This window comes from Pogoniulus pusillus, chromosome 5 (genome assembly GCF_015220805.1).
Source record: "Pogoniulus pusillus isolate bPogPus1 chromosome 5, bPogPus1.pri, whole genome shotgun sequence".
Lineage (NCBI taxonomy): Eukaryota > Metazoa > Chordata > Aves > Piciformes > Lybiidae > Pogoniulus > Pogoniulus pusillus.
In genome coordinates this window covers 18,727,921-18,748,914 of record NC_087268.1, presented here as the reverse complement: position 1 = coordinate 18,748,914, position 20,994 = coordinate 18,727,921, and the positions used below count along the sequence as shown (strand labels likewise).

The window sequence follows — 20,994 nt, the reverse complement described above, 5'->3', positions numbered from 1 at the left end:
CCCACAGGGCCAGCCAGAGCCTGGGCTGCATCAGAAGTGTGGCCAGCAGGTGGAGGGAGGAGATTCTCCCAATTTACTCTGCTCTGCTGAGACTACACCTGGACTACTGCATCCAGTTCTGGAGCCCCCATTACAAGAGGGATGTGGATATGCTGGAGCGTGTCCAGAGAAGGGTCACAGGGATGCTCAGAGGGCTGAAGCAGCTCTGCTATGAGGACAGCCTGTAAGAGTTGGGGCTGTGCCGGCTGGAGAAGAGGAGGCTCCCAGGTGACCTTCTTGTGGCCTTCCACTATCTAAAGGGGGCCTACAAAAAAGGTGGAAAGGGGCTTTTTAGGCTGTCAGGGAGTTACAGGACTAGGGGGAATGGAACAAAGCTGCAGGTGAGGAGAAAGTTGTTTAGCATGAGAGTGGTGAGAGCCTGGGGTGGGTTGCCCACGGAGGTGGTTGAGGCTCCATGCCTGGAGGTGTTTAAGGCCAGGCTGGAAGAGGCTGTGGGCAGTCTGCTCTAGGGTAGGGTGTCCCTGGGCATGGCAGGGGTGTTGGAACTAGATGATCCTTGTGGTCCCTTCCAACCCTGAATGATTCTATGATTCTACTGACATGTTTGCCAGCTGATTAAATATTGTGGAGCTGTATTAATACCAAGTGCTTCAGGCTAATGGTGACTGTTGCCAGGTAAATGATGTTCCCTGCTTTCAGTACTCGCTAATCCAGTGGCATCCTGGCCTGCGTCAGGAATGGTGTGGTCAGCAGGAGCAGGGAAGTCATTCTGCCCCTGTACTCTGCACTGGTTAGACCACACCTTGAGTACTGTGTTCAATTCTGGGCCCCCCAGTTTAGGAAGGACATTGAGATGCTTGAGCGTGTCCAGAGAAGGGCGACGAGGCTGGTGAGAGGCCTTGAGCACAGCCCTACGAGGAGAGGCTGAGGGAACTGGGATTGTTTAGCCTGGAGAAGAAGAGGCTCAGGGGTGACCTTATTACTGTCTACAACTACCTGAGGGGTGGTTGTGGCCAGGGGGAGGTTGCTCTCTTCTCTCAGGTGGCCAGCGCCAGAACCAGAGGACACAGCCTCAGGCTGTGCCAGGGGAAATTTAGGCTGGAGGTGAGGAGAAAGTTCTTCACTGAGAGAGTCATTGGACACTGGAATGGGCTGCCCGGGGAGGTGGTGGAGTCGCCATCCCTGGAGCTGTTCAAGGCAGGATTGGACATGGCACTTGGTGCCATGGTCTGGCCTTGAGCTCTGTGGTAAAGGGTTGGACTTGATGATCTGTGAGGTCTCTTCCAACCTTGATGATACTGTGATGATGTAATCTGTGCTGTTTTCTTAGTTTTCCCTTGTTCAATATAGTCAGTGCTTGGAAAACAGGTACTGATTTCTGAAACTCAGGTGGTAGTGAAGGAATGAATGTGGAAGTGGTGACAGAGCAAGGAGCAAGAAGCCAAAGTGAGGATTTCTTCCGGTCATGTGGAGGCTGCATCTGCCTGCTGCATACTGAAACAACATGTTTTGAGAAATGTTTACATGCCAGTCTTGTGAAATTCTTGTTAGGTCCTTCCTATTTCTGTTTTAAATTGAAAGCGTTTGGTTCATATAGTCATAGAATCATAGAATGATTTTGATTGTAAGGGACCTCAAAGATCATCCATTTCAAACCCCCCTGCCATAGGCAGGGACACCTCCTACTAGAACAGGCTGCCCAAGACCTCAGCAATCCTGTCAAGGAGAATGGTCAGGGGTTTAATATTATGTGCTCCTAGAGTACAGATAAGAGAGAGCAGGGAAAAAAATTTGCAAGAAGATGAAGAAAGGGCAGGAGAAGACGACACAGGGGACCTGTGGCAAGCAGTGCTTCATTTGATCATTTCAGGTGATCTATTGACTGGTACAGACTAAGAGCTATATTGAGGATGCACAAGTCCAAAGAGAAATGATTGTCTTCTTGTGGAAAAGAGAACTGCAGCTGTCTCATGGTGCTGCCCAGATGTAGGTAGTATAAGTGGAGGGGATATCAATTCTCATAGAATCATAGAATCATTCAGGGTTGGAAGGGACCACAAGGATCATCTAGTTCCAACACCCCTGTCATGCCCAGGGACACCCTACCCTAGAGCAGACTGCCCACAGCCTCTTCCAGCCTGGCCTTAAACACCTCCAGGCATGGAGCCTCAATCACCTCCGTGGGCAACCCACCCCAGGCTCTCACCACTCTCATGCTAAACAACTTTCTCCTCATCTGCAGCTTTGTTCCATTCCCCCTAGTTCTGTAACTCCCTGACAGCCTAAAAATCCCCTTTCCATCTTTTTTGTAGGCCCCCTTTAGATAGTGGAAGGCCACAAGAAGGTCACCTGGGAGCCTTCTCTTCTCCAGCCGGCACAGCCCCAACTCTTTCAGTCTGTCCTCATAGCAGAGCTGCTTCAGCCCTCTGATCATCCTTGTGGCCCTTCTCTGGACACACTCCAGCATCTCTACATCCCTCTTGTAATGGGGGCTCCAGGTGGGGTCTCAGGAGAATGTGGTAGAGGGGGACAATCACCTCCCTCAACCTGTTGGCCGCACTTCTGATGCAGCCCAGGCTCTGGTTGTCTTTCTGTGCTGCAAGTGCACACTGCTGGCTCATGTTGAGAATCTCTTCCACCAGCACCCCCAACTCCCTTTCCTCAGAGCTGCTCTCTAGCCAGTCACTGCCCAGCCTGGATTTGTGCTTGGCATTGCCTCGACCCAGCTGTAGGACCTTGCACTTGGTCTTATTGAACGTCCTGAGGTTGGCTTGTGCCCACCTCTCCAACTGGGCTTGTTTGAGCCTAGCTAGAATGTTTTGGTGAGAACTAGACTACAGGCTGTGGAAGACAAACAGGATGATGTCTACCTCACTCATAGGCTTCCTGAGAGATACAAGAACAAGAATCCAAACATAGATAACTCACTTCTGCTGGGGAGCTCCAAGCTACATTTCTCTCTCTAGCCTCTCTGCCATTTCTCTGATTAATGCACATTGCTTCCTAACCCTCTGGCCAAACCTCCAATCTTCCTTTGGACTGGGATAAGGTTGAGAGAGGTAGGGGGAAGGTGGAAGGGTGGTTGAGAGCCCCTCCTGGGGACCCAGGTTTCTGGGAGGGGTGTCGTTTTTCTGTTTTACCTTTTACCTTGTATATTTCTGTATATAAATGTATATGCTGTAAATATCTGCTTGTATATTGTGCTAAGCTGTAAATAATAAGCTTCATTCAATTTCAGAGCTGGCTGAGTCTAGTCTGGGTGATTTCCAAAGTGTGGAGTGGGACAGGTAACACCCAAACCATCACATATTTTATTTTTGGCACTCCAGCCTGTGGCAAATTGAGCTAGAGTGAGTGTTAATTAACTCTGAGAATCAGAATGAAGTTAATGAAGCTATTTTACTTAGTAGGGGCTACTGTGTGGCCTATTGTCTATTTCCTTGTTTATAATTGGATCAAAGCCCAAATTGTTTACGTTTTGTTTAATTTTGAAGATCAAAGCTAAACTTACATAGATTTTTTGGAGTTGGGGGGATTTCATCTTTGGCTATATAGGGTTTAATGTCACTGTGTCTTTTACCAGTAACATTACAGGGGCATTTACCAGTAACATTACAGAAAATGGAAGTGTTATTTCTTCTGCTTTATCTATAGCCCTAATGAGAGTAATCGTACCTAAGACTCAGATGTCTGATCCTTGTTCGGAATTTTATTCATGTCAGACTGTGGTATTTCTGTTGTGTGTGATCTTAGGTATTTTAATTTTTTATTTTATAATAATTTTAACATTATGCATGAGAAACTTGAATGTGATGCCTTTAATAAGTAAAAAGAAGGGACCAGTATCCCCTAGATTCTGGGAAAGCTGTTAGTGTTCTCACTAACAATAATAACATGGCAGAATGCCTAGGAATACAGGGAACTACCCAAACTCAAGATGTTCCTTCAACTAATAACACTAATTCAGCCAGTTTGACTTCCCAGGCAGCAGAAAAAAAAATAGCCCTAAAGGAGATTTGAACTCACAGGCCTCAGGCCAGACCCCCAATAATTCAAAACTGCTAGCGGAATCGTCAAAGTCTGTCTCTGCACAGGCCATCTTGGCACCTGCCAAAGCCCGAGCTAAGACACGACATTTGACAAAGAGTGATTCAAAAGAGGACTTAGGAGGGAACCTCTGGTGAGCAAGAGGAGGAAGAGGAGATGTATAGTCTTTGAGATTGGGTGAGCATACTTAGATCTCAGTACTCTGATGAGAGGAGCGCTGTGAGGTTGGGTGCCAAGAAAGAGGATGGTTCCAATGAGTTTAGGAAAGTTCTGTTTCTAGGCCAGGAGCAACCAGAACAACAAGAGGAAGAGAAGGATGACATCCAGGATTCCAGTGATCCCCTCAGAGAGGTCAGGGAAATTAGAAAGGAATATTCAAGGGAATCGGAGGAGCCAGTCCTAAGCTGGCTGATGAGATGCCGTAGCATTGGTGCCAATGCCCTGCAGGTAGGAGACAAGTCTGCCAAGCAGCTAGGACCACTCACCAAGGAGAGGGGAGTGGACAGATACCTAGCAAGTCCTCTTGGTAAGGTTAGCTTGTGGACACACCTGCTATTGGCTGTAGCTATGAGATATCCTTCCTGGGATGATTTGCCATGGGTGGCCAAGAAGTGGAACACCATTGAGCAGGGAATTAAGCTTCGGAAGGAGTGTGCTGTGAAGGAAGTGCTTTATGGAGATCATAGCATACATGAGCCTGATGACATTCCTCTTGGAACAGGTCTCATGAAGAAGCTTATTAAGCTTGCTCCTTCATCCTATGCTAACATCTTGGCTAGTAAGTTTCTATCAAGGAGTGATAATGAAAGGTCTTTCACTGTTGGTGAATTCACTGAACAGCTCAGGCAGGTAGAGGACAGCTTGTCACATTCTGCTGTAGTCTCTGCCATACAAACTATGACTACAGAGATAAAGGGGATGAAAGATAGCATGAAAGAACTGAAAAACTTCCATTTCCAATCTGGTAAAAGATACCATTCCTGCATCATCTGAATGGATGCATGTTTCTGCCATCAGGAACAGATGCCCACCTCCTGCAAGGCAATTCCAGCCCAGAAGGAGGCAAATTCCACCTAGACATCAGCAATCACATGTGTCACTGGATAATTCTGCATGACCAATTTGGTTAGAACATGAACAAGTGGGATGGTCAACCTACTTCAACTTTTTCAAAAGAGAGAGCTTTTTCAACTGCAGAGTGGCAGAAACAGAGGCAACAATGCCAGAAAAGTAGCTGTCACTTCTTCAGCTCCCCAGAGCAACTGCAATTATTCCAACAGTTGCAATTTCTCTCACAACAACACCAATCATTGTGTACACCCCACATGCCATGTTCAGCATTAGGGGTGCCCTGCCTCCAGCCAGGAGGAGGATAGGGATAGTGGAGAGAACCGAATCTATTGGAATGTATTCATTTGATGGCCTGGCAGTTCAAAAGTTCAGAAATACAGGGCTTTAGTTGACACAGGTGCTCAGTGTACTTTATTGCCATCCAATTGGAAAGGGACAGAGCCTATCACTATTTCTGGAATGACTGGTGGATCTCAGGAGTTAACTAAGTTGCAGGCTGAGACAAGTTTAACTGGTAAAGAGTGGAAGAAACATACTATTGTAACTGGTCCTGATGCGCCTTGCATTCTTGGAATTGACTTTTTGAGACAAGGTTGTTTCAAAGATCCTAAGTGTAACAAATGGGCTTTTGGGATAGCATCTGTAGAGACTGAGGATGGTATATTGAAATTGTCTGTAAGACCTGAACTTTCAGATGAATCTGCAGCTGTGGGACATCATGACATTGAGGATCTGGAACTGCCAATTGCTACTGTATAGGGTTAACACTCCAGTGGGAGTAACCCTGAACCTGACCCTAGGGGTCTTGGCCCCTCCCCAGGGGTGGGCCACACTCCAGGTGATGGTTAGCCCACTCCCCCCCACTTCCTGTCCTATAAAGGAGAGGGGCTTCCTGTTCCTCTCTCTCTTCGCTCACTCTCTCTCAACACACACTTCACACTACACACAGCTCTGCTTGCATACCAGCTTACCACGTGGCAGCCACAAGGCAGACAAAGCCACCATCACACACTCGGGTTGTATTTTATACCTTTTTTTGTATTTTGCTATTTTCCCTTCCCTATCCTTTGTAAACCTCCCTACCTCCAATACCTTTCTATGTTATTGTTAAACTTTTCCTTTTAACTTCCAATTCGAGTGAGATTGATTTATTCGTGTGTGCTTATCTCTTTCTCTCCGTATCTCTAATCCCTATCTTTGGGAAAGGAGGGGGAAGAGGGGAGGGCACTTTACAAATTGTTATTGGGTCTATCAAATTTATTAGAGTCTCTGGGAATTTGAATTTGAACCCAAGACATCTACTCAAACTGTTCACCACAGGCAGTACAGAACTAACCATGACTCTTTGTAGCCCATTCATCAGCTGATTCATCAACTGGAGAGTCAGGCTGTCATCGAGAAAGCTCATTCACCTTTCAACAGTCCCATCTGGACTGTACGCAAGCCTAATGGAGACTGATGACTGACAGTTGATTTTCGTGCCCTCAACGAGGTGACTCCACCCATGAGCGCAGCTGTGCCGGACATGCTGGAACTCCAGTACAAGCTGGAATCGAAGGAATTATGCTACCAATGACATTGCTAATGCTTTCTTCTCTATTCCCAAAGCAAAGGGGTGCAGGCCTCAGTTTGCATTCACCTGGAGAGGAATCCAGTACCAGTTCAACCGTTTGCCTCAGGGGTGGAAACACAGCTTAACAATCTGTCACTCAGTCATCCACAATGCACTGGAGAAAGGTAAAGCTCCAGAGCACATACAATTCATTAACGACATCATTGTGTGGGGCCAAACTGATGCAGAAGTCTTCGAGAAAAGTAACAAAATCATTGACACTCTGTTGCAAGCAGGTTTTGCCATTAAGAGAGGCAAGGTCAAAGGACCTGCCAGAGAAATTCAGTTTGTGGGAGTGCAGTGGCAGGATGGTCACCGTTACATTCCACAGGATGTGATCAACAAAGTCTCCACCATGGCAGTTCCCACAAATAAGGACACTTTATCTTTCTTGGGTGCAGTGGGATTTTGGAGACTACCCATTCCTGGATTCAGTCAAATTGTCAAACCTCCACATGATGTGGTACGTAAGAGTGTCCTGGGTTAGGGCAGATCCCTCCCCCGGGGAGAAATAAATTCACCACAACACAGACCCTTTTTTTGAAAGTCAGGGTAAGATGAAATTGTATTTCTTATAGTATAAGTATAACAATGTAAAGAGAGATAATAACTAAAGAAGGAAGAAAAAAAACCAAATACAATAACCTTAAGGGAGGTGGGGGAGGGGTCAAGCGGCGGCGAAGCAGCAGAAGCAGCAGCAGCCAAAACAGCAGCCGGGGAAGACAGGCACAGCTGAAGCAGCAGAAACCATCGGGAGAAGGGGGAGAATAAGTTGTGCTTCTAGACATTAAGCTCTTGATGCTCCAATGAAATTATATTAATTTATCTATTGTTGCCATTATGTGGCCTATCCCTGGAGTGTTCATCTTTCCCCGATGTCTGAGCTAGAGAATCAGCTCAAACGGCCACATCTCTGCCTTGATGTCCAGATGAATCATGGGCCTACTGAGCTAAGAACAGTTCACCTCAGTGTTTCCAATCAAGGTCAAGATCAGAGTTTGCATCAACTTGAGAAATCTTAGCAGCTTGGTCTGCCTGCTGGTTATGTTGGTGTTCTTCAGTAGCTCTGCTCTTAGGCATGTGTGCAGCTACGAGCTTCACCATCCATGAGTCAGTGTAGAGGTAAAGGATAGGCCAGTTTTCACGTTCAGCCACATCAAGAGCAAGCTGGACAGCTTTTACCTCAGTGAACTGACTGGATTCACCCTCTCCATCTCTTGCTTCAGTAACTCTCCTGGTAGGACTCCAGACTGCTGACTTCCATCTTCGCTTGTTCCCAAGAGGATGACAGGAAACATCTGCGAACAAAGCCTAGTTCTTTTCCTGATCAGAGAGATCACCATAGGAAGGAGCGTCTTCAGCATGGGTTATTTTCTCCTCTGGAGGTTTTGCACAGTCTGTGCCTTCCGGCCAGTTGGTGATCACCTCCACCAGACCAGGTCGATCAAGATTCCCCATTCGTGCTCGTTGGGTTATCAAAGCCATCCATTTAGACCAGGTTGCATCTGTGGCCTGATGCGGTGATGAACCTTTCTTTGCCCTTGAACATCCAGTTTAGAACTGGCAGTCTAGGAGCTAAAAGCAATTGTGACTCAGTTCAAATCACTTCAGAAGCTGCTTTCACTCCTTCATAGGCTGCTACTATCTCTTTCTCCGTTGGGGTGTAACCTCTGTAGCTACGACCCCAGAAACCAAGTAGACGACCACGTGTCTCATTTGGAGCTCTCTGCCAAAGACTCCAAGTTGGACCATTGTCACTGGCAGCCGTGTACAGAATGTTCTTAATGTCTGGACCAGATCGCACAGGTTCCAAGCCCACTGCATGGACTACTTCTCGCTTGATCTGATCAAAAACTGCTTGTTGTTCAGGTCTCCTCTTGAAATTGTTTTTTTGTCCAAACTAGAGGTAAACATATTAAATAGATAAAAGGGGCACAACAGACCTGGTGCCACAAAGTCTGGCCTGCCTAGTGTGTATGTTGTATAATGTGGTTGTAAACATGTTGTGTAAGCCCTCACACGCCCAGCTCATGCCTGCCTAGTGTAAGGCCCAGGTGATCTCCATATTTGGAAAGTCCAGGCCTGTGGCTTTTGCCTATTATGGTATTGTTTGGCTGACTGCCAACCTGGTTGGTCATTCTAGTTGCCAAGGGGCCATTAATCTCGGCCCACATTCAATAAATAGGGGTACACAGGTAAACAATGTGCTCAGGCCCTTGTGCTTGGACTCCCCGCATTGCTTGCCTGCCTCTGTACTCACTTGCAGAGCTCACTTAAGCCTGCCTGTATATATATGGAGCGCATAGTCTCCCAGCCAGCTGTGCACACTTGCACGCCACTGCAGTGAGGTATCAGGACCAAATCCTGTATTGCCTGCCTTTACTTGCGGAGCTCAGACTCCCGTGCAGCCATGCACCCTATTATATGCCTGCTGCCTTATTATTGCCTGGTAAGCATGCCACTGCCACTGAGTTAACGATGAGCAGACTTCACTTGTCTGCACGCTATCGGCCTGAGTAGCCAGTGTTAGACTGTGCTTAGACTGCACGGCATCCTGCCTCTGCACCTGAAGGTCCTGCCCAAGAATCCCTAAACAGAGCGTCCACAAGAAGCCAGGAGACAAAGGCAGAGATTGCATCCTTTGCCTGGAGAGCAAGGTCAGAGACCATAATTTCCCCAGAAGCCGGGAAGATTCTCCTTTCCCCTAAAGCTGGGAGCATTCCAGCCTCAAAGTTCACGGGCAAGGACCCCCCTGAAGTTTGGACACTTGTAATAGGCTGTGATGTAGCCCCGGAGGGTGATTGATAATTAATCAGAAATTGTAAGTAATAAATGCTTTAATGCCTCTGTAATATCTATTGCCTCCTGCCATAGAGCAGAAAGAGTTCTCAGCCCACCTGCTGGGCAAGCAGCATATAGACCCTAAATGGTGTTTGCTGTGGGGAAAACTCTCTCTGTTTATAGCTGAACTGTTTGCTAGTTATTAACAAGTCACCGTTGATATTAATCCTAGAATGTGTAGAATCCTTTTAATATTAATATACAGTGGTTGGGGGTGGTGAGAGTTCAGAATGTTGAGTTTAATAAATATGTATTTTTATAGAATACTATCTCACACCAATTAATTTGTCCCCTCCACCAAAATCGGTGTAGGTGGCAGCATACCCCTCCACGACAGTGAACACAAGCCCAACATCACCTGGGAGTCCCTGTTCTTGTCTCATCTGTGAGGAGACAAACTGTTTGCTGTTCTCTGAGCTTTCGAATCACCTACATCTGAGATAGCTGGAATGAAGTCTGAACTGAACTTGTAATATTCAATAGTGTAAATACTGTTTTAAATTAGATCAGATAGTTCTCAGCAATACTCTGAGTGAGATAGACAGGGTTGGATTGTTCTAGTTTGAGACTAGCTAGAATGTTTTGTTGAGAAGTTTACAGGTTAAGACAAACAGGATGTCTACCTCACTCGTAGGCTTGCTGAGAGATACAAGAACAAGAATCCAAAACATAGGTAAGAATCCAAACATAGATAACTCACTTCTGCTGGGAAGCTCCAAGCTCTAGCCTCTCTGCCATTTCTCTGATTAATCCACTTTGCTTCCTAACCCCCTGGCCAAACCTTCTTTCTTTCTTGGGACTGAAGTAAAGTTGAGAGGGGTAGGGGGAAGGTGGAAGGGTGGTTGAGAGCCCCTCCTGGGGACTCAGGTTTCTGGGAAGGGTGTTGTGATTCTTTATTACCTTTTACCTTGTATATTTCTGTATATAAATGTATATGCTGTAAATATCTGCTTGTATATTGTGCTAAGCTGTAAATAATAAGCTTCATTCAATTTCCAGAGCTGGCTGAGTCTAGTTTGGGTGATTTCCAAAGTGTGGGGGGTGGGGAACACCCAAACCATCACACCAGCTTAGTCAGGTGCGTTTTAATTTTAAAAGTTATTTAAAGGCACTAGAAGCTCACCATGGGCAAAGGAGTCATTTTTTCCTGCAGGACTGCAAAAACTTTATTTAGAAAGCTTTAAAGGCTGTTGGTTATAGTTGTGATGTTTTCTTCCCACAAGGATGTGTTGGAGAAATTAAAGAAACTTCACCCGTTGCCAGGGCTGATCCTGGAATGGAGGAGAATCAATAATGCCATTACCAAAATAGTGTTTCCACTACAGAGGGAAAAAAGATTGAATGCTGCCCTGGGAATGGAAAGGATATATCCAGTATCACAGACTCACACAGCTACGGGTAATGTCTGTAAAATTCTTCTTACTTTTTTTACAGTAGAATCTATGCTCTACTTCAACTGCCTTTTTCATAGGTGTCTGCCCTCAAAACCTAGATGTGTTAAAATAACTTTTTGTATTTAGCAAGCAGTATTATTAATTTCTTGCACATATTAACATGTAAATTTCTGACCCCAGAGCCAGGGTCTGGATTTAAGAGTTTATTAGTGATTGTCATGGACAGAGTTGGGTCTGCTGCTGATACTTGATCCTGTGCTGCTGTCATGCCAGCTTCAAAATTAAAGGTCTGACTGGAGCAAAGTATCATGGGCATGAAATTCAGATTGTATAATGAGATGCTTCCTGTTCTGTTTGCTGCTTCTAGTTTCTATTTTTTGGGGTGTTTTCTTAGTGTTTTCTTCTGTGCTGCCTGCTGTGCCTTGGGTGGGGGGAATCGTTCTATCGCTGGCTTCTGCTTCTGCTTTTTACTAAGGTACAGCATCTCATTAAACTCCTTGTCTCAACCCAAAGGGTGTTTTGTGTTACTTTCCCTCCCATCTGTGTGTGTGGAGGTTCATTTGCAATACAGACTGTGAAACCAAAACACTTTCCTTTCCAATCTGGGGAGGGGGAGGAGGGGCTTGCTTGTTAAAGCAGACTGTGTTAACCTAGGAGAGTAACACAGAAATGTGACAGGGAAATCATCTCAGGCCCATTAAACACAAATTATTTTTCCTTGTCTTCAGTTTTCTCAATGATTGCATCCTGTCCTGCTCTCCTGCCCTTTGTCTTTTGGAGATCAGTCAATAGAATCAGTCAGGATGGGAAGGGCCCACAAGGATCATCTTGTTCTAGATGTGGATGTTTGGCTGTTCTAAACCAGAGAGACTCCTTTTGGACTTTCACCTAGTTCTGCCTTGTTATCCTTCTCAGGTCGAATAACCTTCACAGAGCCAAATATCCAGAATGTGCCAAGAGATTTTGAGATCGAAATGCCAACCATGGTTGAAGAAAGCCCACCCTCCCAAGCCCATCATGGAATTGTTAATTCTTATGCTCTTCCTGGAGGCAGGTAGGAGAAGCTTGGCAAAGCTGCTGCCTAACTCTTCTGATCTTAATGTGATCAAGTTGTCATATTTCTCTTTTCTGCCTTCACCTGTGGCTGCTGTCACATTATTGTGGGTTGTTATTCAGTGTTTCTCTTACTATTTGAAGGAAATAAACACCTAAAGATCAGTGACAACTGAAAGAACTAATACTACTAACAGGATGGGGATACGTGTAGCAACTTGCTTTTTGAAATTCTTATGACACCTTACTGTGAGATTAGCAATATGCTCCCAATGATTGGGTGAAAAGCCTGAGTGTGAAAAGTAACTAAACTGAAGTTAGGATCTGATTTGACATTCTAAGAGGGTGTCTTTGCCCATGGCAGGAGCTTTGGAACTAGATGATCTGCTAACCCAAACCATTCTATGAATCTCTTACCTTTCTCTGGACCTAGCACTTCAAGGTCTTTCTTGTAGTGAGGGCCCCAAAACTGAACCCAGTACTCAAGGTGTAGAGTGCTGAGTACAGGGGCACAATCACTTCCCTGGTACTCCTGCTCCCAGTATTCCTGATACAGACCAGGATGCTACTGGCCTTCTTGGCCACCTGAACACATACTCACTCATGTTCAGCTTGTTGTCAGCAAGCACCCCCAGGTCCTTTTCTGCTAAGCAGCTTTCCAGCCATTCTTGCCTCAAGCCTGGAGGGTTCATTGGGTCATTGTGACACAAGAGCAGGACCTGGCACTTGGCCTTGTTTAACCTCATACATTTGACCTCAGCCTGCCAATCCAGCCTGTCCAGATTCTTTCACAGAGCCCTTCTAACTCAAGCAGATCAGCGCTCCGAAGAATATAATGTTTGCAGACTTACTGAGGGAGCACTCAATCATAGAATCATAGACTCAACCAGGTTGGAAGAGACCTGCAAGGTGATTCAGTCTAACCTATCACCCAGCCCTATCCAACCAACTAGACCATGGCACTAAGTGCCCTGTCCAGTCCACTCATCCAGATCACTGATAATCATATTAAACAGAAGTGGCCCCAGTACAGAGCCCTACAGAACACCACTTGTGCCCAGCCACCAAGTGGATTTAACTTGGATTTTGGGCCCAACCATCCATCCAGCTTTTAACCCAGTGAAGCATCCACCCATCCAAGCCATGTGCAGCCAGTTTCTCCAGGAGGATGTTGTGGGACACAATGTTAAAGGCTTTATGGAAGTCCAGGTAAACAGTATGCACAGACTTTCCCTCATTCGTTAAGCAGGTCACTTGTAGAAGGAGATCAAGTTCATTAAGCAGTAAAGGCAGAAGATGTGGAGTGTCATACGAGCATGTCTTCAGCAATTTCTTCTCTGCTCTTAGAGGCTTACCTGTATTTGTGTTGGCATGCACATGCAGTCACATGCCTGACATTGTGGGGGAAATCTTCCCTATCTCTACTTGTCGCGGAGGGGTATTCTGCCGCCTACGCCAATTTTGGCAGAGGGGAGAAATTAATTGGTGCAAGATAATATTCTATAAAAATATATATTTATTAACTTCAATATTCTGAACTCTTGCCACCCCTAACCACTGAATAATAATATTAAAAGGATCCTACATGGTTATGAAAGACATTCTAGGATTAATAACTAGCAAACAGTTCAACTATAAACAGAGAGAGGAGTTTCCCCACAGCAAATACCGCTTGAGGTCTATATACTATTGGCCCAGCAGGTGGGCTGAAAGCTCTTTCTGCTCTATGGCAGGAGGCAATAGAAATTAGAGGTGTTAAAGCATTCACTTGCAACTCTTATTAATTATCAGTCACCCTCCGGGGCTACATCACAGCCTATTACTAGTGTCCAAACTTCAGGGGAGTCTTTGCCCCTGGGCTTTGAGGCTGGAATCTTCCCGGCTTCAGGGTAAAGGATGAATCTCTGGCCCTGTCCTCCAGGCGAAGGATGCAATCTCTGCCTTTGTCTCCTGGCTTCTCGTGGACACTCTGTCCAGGGATTCTTGGCAGGACCTTCAGGTGCAGAGGCAGGATGTCATGCGAGCAGGCCAATAGCATGCAGACAAGTGGAGTCTGCTCCTCATTAACTTGGCGGCAGTGGCGCTTACCAGGCAGCGGGCATATAATAGGGTACACAGCTGCACTGGAGTCTGAGCTCTGTAGGTAAAAGCAGGCAATACAGGATTTGGTCCTGATAACTCACCGCAGTGGCGTGCAGATGTGCACAGCTGGCTAGGAGACTATGGGAGATTCTGTCTCCATAATAACAGCAAAACAATTAGGCATAAGCAGTGCTGGTGAATCTACGTCTAATAATGAGCCTGAACATGAGTGAGTGTGAGCACATGGGGGCCTGAGCACGTTGTTCACCTGTGTACGCCTATTTATTAAATGCGGGCTGAGATTAATGGCCCCTTGGCTGGGCCCAGAGAGTGGTGAATAGTGCCACATCCCGTTGGCAGCTGTCACTGGTGGTGTGCCCCAAGGATCAGTGCTGGACCCAGTACTGTTCAATATCTTTATTGATGATCTGGACGAGGGGATTGAATCCAGCATCAGTAAGTTTGCAGATGACACCAAGCTAGGAGCAGGTGTGGATCTGTTGGAGGGTAGGAGAGCCCTGCAGAGGGACCTTGCCAAGCTGGAAGGGTGGGCAGAGGCCAATGGGATGAGATTTAACAAGGGCAAGTGCAGGGTTCTGCACTTTGGCCACAACAACCCCAAGCAGCACTACAGGCTGGTGACAGAGTGGCTGGAGAGCAGCTGGGCAGAAAGGGCCCTGGGGGTGCTGGTAGATAATAGCTGAACTCATGTTCAGTATGCACAGGAGAGCCAATGGCATCCTGGCCTGGCTCAGGAGTGGTGTGACCAGTAGGACAAGGATCTTCCACTGTACTCAACACTGGTAGGCCACACCTTGGGTGCTGTGTCCAGTTCTAGACTCCTCAAATCAAGAGAGATGTTGAGGTACTGGAATGTGTCCAGAGAAGGGCAACGAAGCTGGTGAGAGGCCTGGAACACAGCGCTGTGAGGAGAGGCTGAGGGAGCTGGGGGTGTTTAGCCCGGAGAAGAGGAGGCTCAAGGGTGACCTCATTGCTGTCTACAACTACCTGAAGGGAGGCTGTAGCCAGGTGGGGCACCAGTTTCAAGCTGTGCCAGGGGAGGTCTAGGCTGGATGTTAGGAGGAAGTTGTTGGCAGAGAGAGTGAGTGGCATTGGAATGGGCTGCCCAGGGAGGTGATGAAGTCACTGTCCCTGGAGGTGTTCAAGAAAAGCCTGTCTGAGGCACTTAGTACCATGGTCTAGTTGACTGGATAGGGCTGAGTGCTAGTTTGGACTGGATGATCTTGGAGGTCTCTTCCAACCTGTTTGATTCTATGATATATGGAAAGGCTGAAAGAGCTGGCTTGTTCAGCCTTGAAAAGAGAAGGCTTGGGGAAGACTGTATTACCATGTACCAGTATGTAAAGGGTATCTACCAAGAGGGTGGAGATTCCCTTTTTACAAAGAGTCACGTGGAAAAGACAAGGAGTCATGCGTACAAGTTACTCCTGGGTAATGTAGAAGAAAACTTTTCATTATAGGGATAGTTAGATATTGGAATAATCTTCCAAGGGAATTAGTGGATTCGCCTGCACTGGTCAGTTTTAAGACTTGGCTTGATAGGATGCTGGGCCATCTCATTTAAACTACCCTATCACCTAGAAATGTTGGACCACATGATCCTTGGAGTTACTTCCAACTTGGCATTCGGTGATTATACACCTTTAAGTGCTTCAGAAATTGGTGAACAGTGATTCTTTGTCTCCACAGATGCAGAAAACATTCCAGTATTTTGCCTAATGGCCTAAAGGATCAGCCTGAAGATGGACCCAAAGAAAGAGGAATACCGTTTTCTGTTAGCATGAGGCACGCTTTTGTTCCCTTTCCAGGTAATGCCCAGATCCTGTTCTGCAGCTGTGTCTTCTAGCTATAAGAATATAACAATAACAGTCTAATGAAGAGTTGGGATTTGCTGACAGTACATATGTGACTGAGCAGCCTATTGGAAAATTAATGCAGTAATTATCGTACTTTCAGAATGATACACAAGACTGTAAAGTGTTGGGAAAACCGTTCGGTGGAGCACTATGGGAGAATGACTCTTTGTTCACCAATATGGCTAGATGGTCAAATCCACTTTATTTCTGTGATGCAGAATTTTAACGAGTCTTATCTGTTATTAAGGACCGCGTCCCACAGCGCGTCTCCGACCTCCCGCTGCACTTCGTATTTTAAGATCATGGGAGGCTTTTTACTCGCATGACCCTGCACATGCGCCCGGGACAGCAGCTCTTAGAGCTCAGTGTCCGGCAAAACTTCTCTCATGAGATAAATACGCCAGCAGATGCAGTGCCCCAACAAATCCACTGTGGGCCTTACCTGCCTACACACATGGACTGTTCACTCCAGAATGAACGTCCAGACTACTGCCCCCTCTGGGCAGCGCTACCCGGCCCAGCGGCACCGAATGACGCTTAGTCTCTCCGATGCGGAGAACGTCCTGCAAGATAATCAGCCCCCTCTGCTTCGGGCCAACCCTCCGGCCTCCTAATGCAGGCTCACCCGCAGCCGGCTTGCCATGCCTGAGTCCCTGTTCGGGCGCCAGTTGTTGAGAAAAAACGTTCGGTGGAGCGCTATGGGAAGATGACTCTTTGTTCACCAATATGGTTAGATGGTCAAATCCACTTTATTTTCATGATGCAGTGACTTATATACACTTCTAGCAATAGGCGTGCTCCACCAAGATTGATTACAATCAGAGGGTCGAGAGTTACTTGTAAGGCATCAATAGGTCAGCATACCATAACAATCTGAGGGTCAGCCTCAGGGGCTGGCTAAACTCTGCCCACCTGCAGCTGCACTCCACCCCCTGCAGCTGCATGTGGGGGGAAGCTACCCTGTGCCTGCTATCTAAACTCCCAAGATGGATTCAAGGACATTCCCAGCACGGGTTGCTCATTGTTTATCAATTCTTGTGTGCTCTGCTAACAAGAATTTCTCCAACAGTAAAGGAGAGGGTTTCAGTTGGGGAGAGTATTTAAATGTTATAATTCAAATGCTCAAACATTCATTTCCTCTTTAAGAATGCCTGTTTGTTTTTTAAAGAGGTCTCTTTAAAGAGTATCTCTTAATACACATACCACACTCTTTCCCATTGTTCTTTCTATCCAGATGTCAGTTCTGATGTTGCCTGCCCCGGCTCAGTACAAGTCTGCTGGCCTGATCTCTGCTGATCATTTGTTTCAGGTGCTAGGTTTTTGCACCAAGACCTGGACACATTCCTGGATGTGTGGTTTTGGTGGACTCTATATGAAGGGGACTAGGTGCAAAGCAGACACTGGGGAAACAGGATTTGTCTGGCAGAAGCAGCTGTGGAAAACTTTTAGAGCAGAAACTTCAATGACAGGTTCACACCTGCTTTCTGGACTGTTGGGATGTTGTTAGAGTAATAGTATGAAATAATGACTTCTGCTTACTTCTCAATTCCAGGAGGTTTAATCTTGGCTGCTGATTACTCTCAGCTTGAGCTGAGGATCCTTGCTCACTTGTCTTGTGACTGTCGACTCATCCAAGCCTTGAATGGGGGTAGTGATGTTTTTAAGAGCATTGCAGCAGAATGGAAAATGATTGATCCTGAAGCTGTTGGAGACAGGACCAGACAACAAGCTAAACAGGTAATTTTTAGGGAAAGAAAAATGGCAGCAGCGTTCTGGGCAGGAAGATTCAGTGTCCAAACATCAGATAGTCACAACAGTATGCTTTTGTGATGGTTTGGTTGTTACCCGCCCCCCCCAAACTTGGGAAAATCACCCAGACTAGACTCAGTGGTTCTGGAAATTGAATGAAGCTTATTTTTACTGCTTAGCACAATATACAAGCAGGTATTTACAATATATACAGAAATATACAAAGTTAAAAAGGTAATACAGAAACACAACAGCCCTTGCAGAAACCAGAGTCCCAAAGAGGGGCTCCCAACCACCCTTCCACCTTCTTTCCACCCCTCTACCTTACCCAAGACTTTGCCTTACACTCAGGGTAGTTTGGAGGGTCAGCCATGGGGGTTAGGAAGCAGATGGATTAGTCACACAGATGGCAGGTTAGGTTAGAGAAAAAAGTGCAGCCCAAAGCCCAGAGAGAGACTCTGTTATCTATGTTTGTGTTCTTGTTTTTGTCCATCTCAGCAAGCCTATGAATGCAGCAGACATCACCATTGTTTCCTTTTCACAGCCTATCATCTAATTCTCCTCACCAGAATATTCTAGCTAGGCTCAAACTAGCACAGCTTTTCTGCTTGGGTTTGGCTGTGATTGTTCAGTAATTTTGTGTACTCCCACTCTTCACATGCTCCAACTGGAGCTGTCTGTTTTTTGGGGGGATAATGATAAAAGCATCAGGAGTACTTGGACTCTGAGATAGTCTCCCTTCTTGAATGCTTGCCCTTTTTCTCATATACCTGTCTTCCATGAAATCATGTTTTGGTTCAGCTCTGCTTTGTATGTTTCACTGTACAAATGTGGTTCTTCATTCTGTGCTCTTGGCAGATTTGCTATGGAATCATCTATGGAATAGGAGCAAAATCTTTAGGCGAGCAGATGGGGATTGATGAAAGTGAAGCTGCCAATTACATTGAATCCTTCAAATCAAGATACACAGGTTTGGATATGGCTGTTTGAGAGCTATGAGGTGGTGGTGGTTGTTTCTAATCCCTTCTTTCCATGCCTTTTCCAATCCTGATTTTGTCTCAGCCTTCTGCCACTCCTGTTTGTTTTGGAAAAGCTTTTAATTTTGAATGAGTTCAGTGCATGAACACTATAGTGTGATACTCCATAGTGTTTTACTTTACACTCTGCATTTCTTCATCTTTAAGACCTTGCTTGTTATTTGTTTATGACTATAATTATTTTGTTTTGTTTGTTAAATTATTTCATACGCTCTGGGGTTTTGTTTTAAAGCTCTTAACTTTCTGAATAAGAAACACTCTGCTTCAAAGGATGTGCAGTACAACTTTAGACCTAATTTCTTACAATCTTTAAATGCAGCAATCTCTCTCTTCTGTTCTTGTCTTCTACTTCCATTGAAATTTTGATTGTTGATGAGGAATCATAGAATCAGCCAGGTTGGAAGAGACCTTCAAGCTCATCCGGTCCAACCTATCACCCAGCCCTATCTAGTCAACTAGATCATGTCACTAAGTGCCTCATCCAGTCTTCTTGAACACCTCCAGGGATGGTGACTTCACCACCTCCCTGGGCAGCCCATTCCAATGCAAATCACTCTCTCTGTGAGGAGGGACACTGAGGTGCTGGAGCAGGTGCAGAGAAGGGCAACGAGGCTGGGGAGAGGTCTGGTGAACATCACCTATGAGAAGCGGCTGAGGAAGCTGGGGTTGTTTAGTCTGGAGAAGAGGAGGCTGACAGGGGACCTTATTGCCCTCTACAACTACCTAAAAGGAGGTTGTAGTGAGGCTTGGACTGATATCTACTCCCCAATTACTAATGATAGGACAAGAGGAAATGGCCTCAAGTTGCGTCAGGAGAAGCTTAGATTGGATGTTAGGAGGAAATTCTTTACTGAGCAGCTGGTCAGGCACTGGAGCAGGCTGCCCAGGGAGGTGGTGGAGTTGCCATCCCTGGAGGTGTTTAAAAGGAGAGTGGCTGTGGTGCTTGAGGCTATGATCTAGTGATGGAGGTTGCTGGGATGAAGGTTGGACTGGATGATCCTGATGGTCCTTTCCAACCACAGCGATTCATAGTGATTGGATGTTGTGCTGAGGGATTTGGTTTGGTCAAAGACTTGTCAGTGTGAAACTAATGATTGGACTCCATGATCTTGAAGGTCTTTTCCAATCTAAGAAAGTCTGTGATTCTGTATAATCCTTCCATTTTTATCCATCTGCTCAGAGCAGCTTTCCCCTATTTTGTAAAAGGACATCGTTACATTGCTAAGCAGTGTGTTAATTTTTTAGGAAAACTGTAGGAAGAGTAGAGCTGCAATCAGACAATGAATAGAGGGCAAATGGGATGAGAGACAGTGGGCTCTAATCATAAAACTTGGCAATTAGCTGGAAAATGATGTTCTGAAGATTGAGGTTTTATTTCTTTAGGAGACAGATGCTGAGAAATGGTGTTGTATTGAGAGTCAGTTTAGACTCCAGTAATTTCTGGATAGTCTAACCTTCCCCTCTACTCAGCCCTAGTTAGACCACATCTGGAATGTCATGTATGGTTCTGGACTCCCCAGTTCGCAAAGAACAGGGAACTACTAGAGAGATTTCAATGGAGAGCTATGAGGGTGATGGAGGGACTGGAGCATCTCTCCTAAAGGGATAAAACTGAGACACCTGGGGCTGTTTAGTCTGGAGAAGAGAAGGCTGAGAGGTGACCTTATCAATATCTAAAAGTGTAAAGGCTTAACCCTCCTGGGGGAGTGGTCTTGACCCTGACCCCAGCTCTTTCTGATTCCTCCCCAAGGGTGTATCTTGAACCTGACCTCAGGTGCAGTGCTTATCCCATTCCCACTTTCTGTCTAGCCCCCTATAAAAACAGAGGAACTTCCGGTTTTGTGTTCTCTTGTCCTGCCTCCCAGGCTGCCAGCACCACCCTCCTGTTTCTGCTGCTCTTTTGTTTTACCATGAGGCCATCCATAGGTGGACAAACCCATTGCCATCAATCTGACTGTATATATATATACATTTTGTATCTTGTTTTCCCTACCCTATACCTCTTTGTAACTCCCCAACCTCAAATACCTTTTATTTATTTTTAAAGTTTTCTCTTTTAACTTCCAAATTGGAGTGAGACTGTTTTACCTCTTCCTCTCTACATCTAATTCCCTTTCTTTGCAAAAAAAGAGTGGAAGAGGGAAAGGCATTGTAAAAAAGGGGGAAGAGGGAAAAGCATCCTATAATTGTTATTGGTTCTATTAACTGTATTTGAGTCTCTGGGAAATATA

The 20,994-nt window shown here is 45.9% G+C and overlaps 1 protein-coding gene across 1 annotated transcript in view; it reads left to right on the top strand.

The window, feature by feature from the left end:
* POLQ (DNA polymerase theta) overlaps positions 1 to 20,994 on the top strand; it is a 122,159-nt gene that overhangs the window by 72,546 nt on the left and 28,619 nt on the right. The window contains exons 22-26 of the mRNA XM_064143942.1: positions 10,795 to 10,969; positions 11,881 to 12,019; positions 15,811 to 15,929; positions 17,530 to 17,714; positions 18,585 to 18,696. Coding sequence (XP_064000012.1) covers positions 10,795 to 10,969; positions 11,881 to 12,019; positions 15,811 to 15,929; positions 17,530 to 17,714; positions 18,585 to 18,696 — 730 coding nt within the window. The remainder of the gene's footprint in view (positions 1 to 10,794; positions 10,970 to 11,880; positions 12,020 to 15,810; positions 15,930 to 17,529; positions 17,715 to 18,584; positions 18,697 to 20,994) is intronic.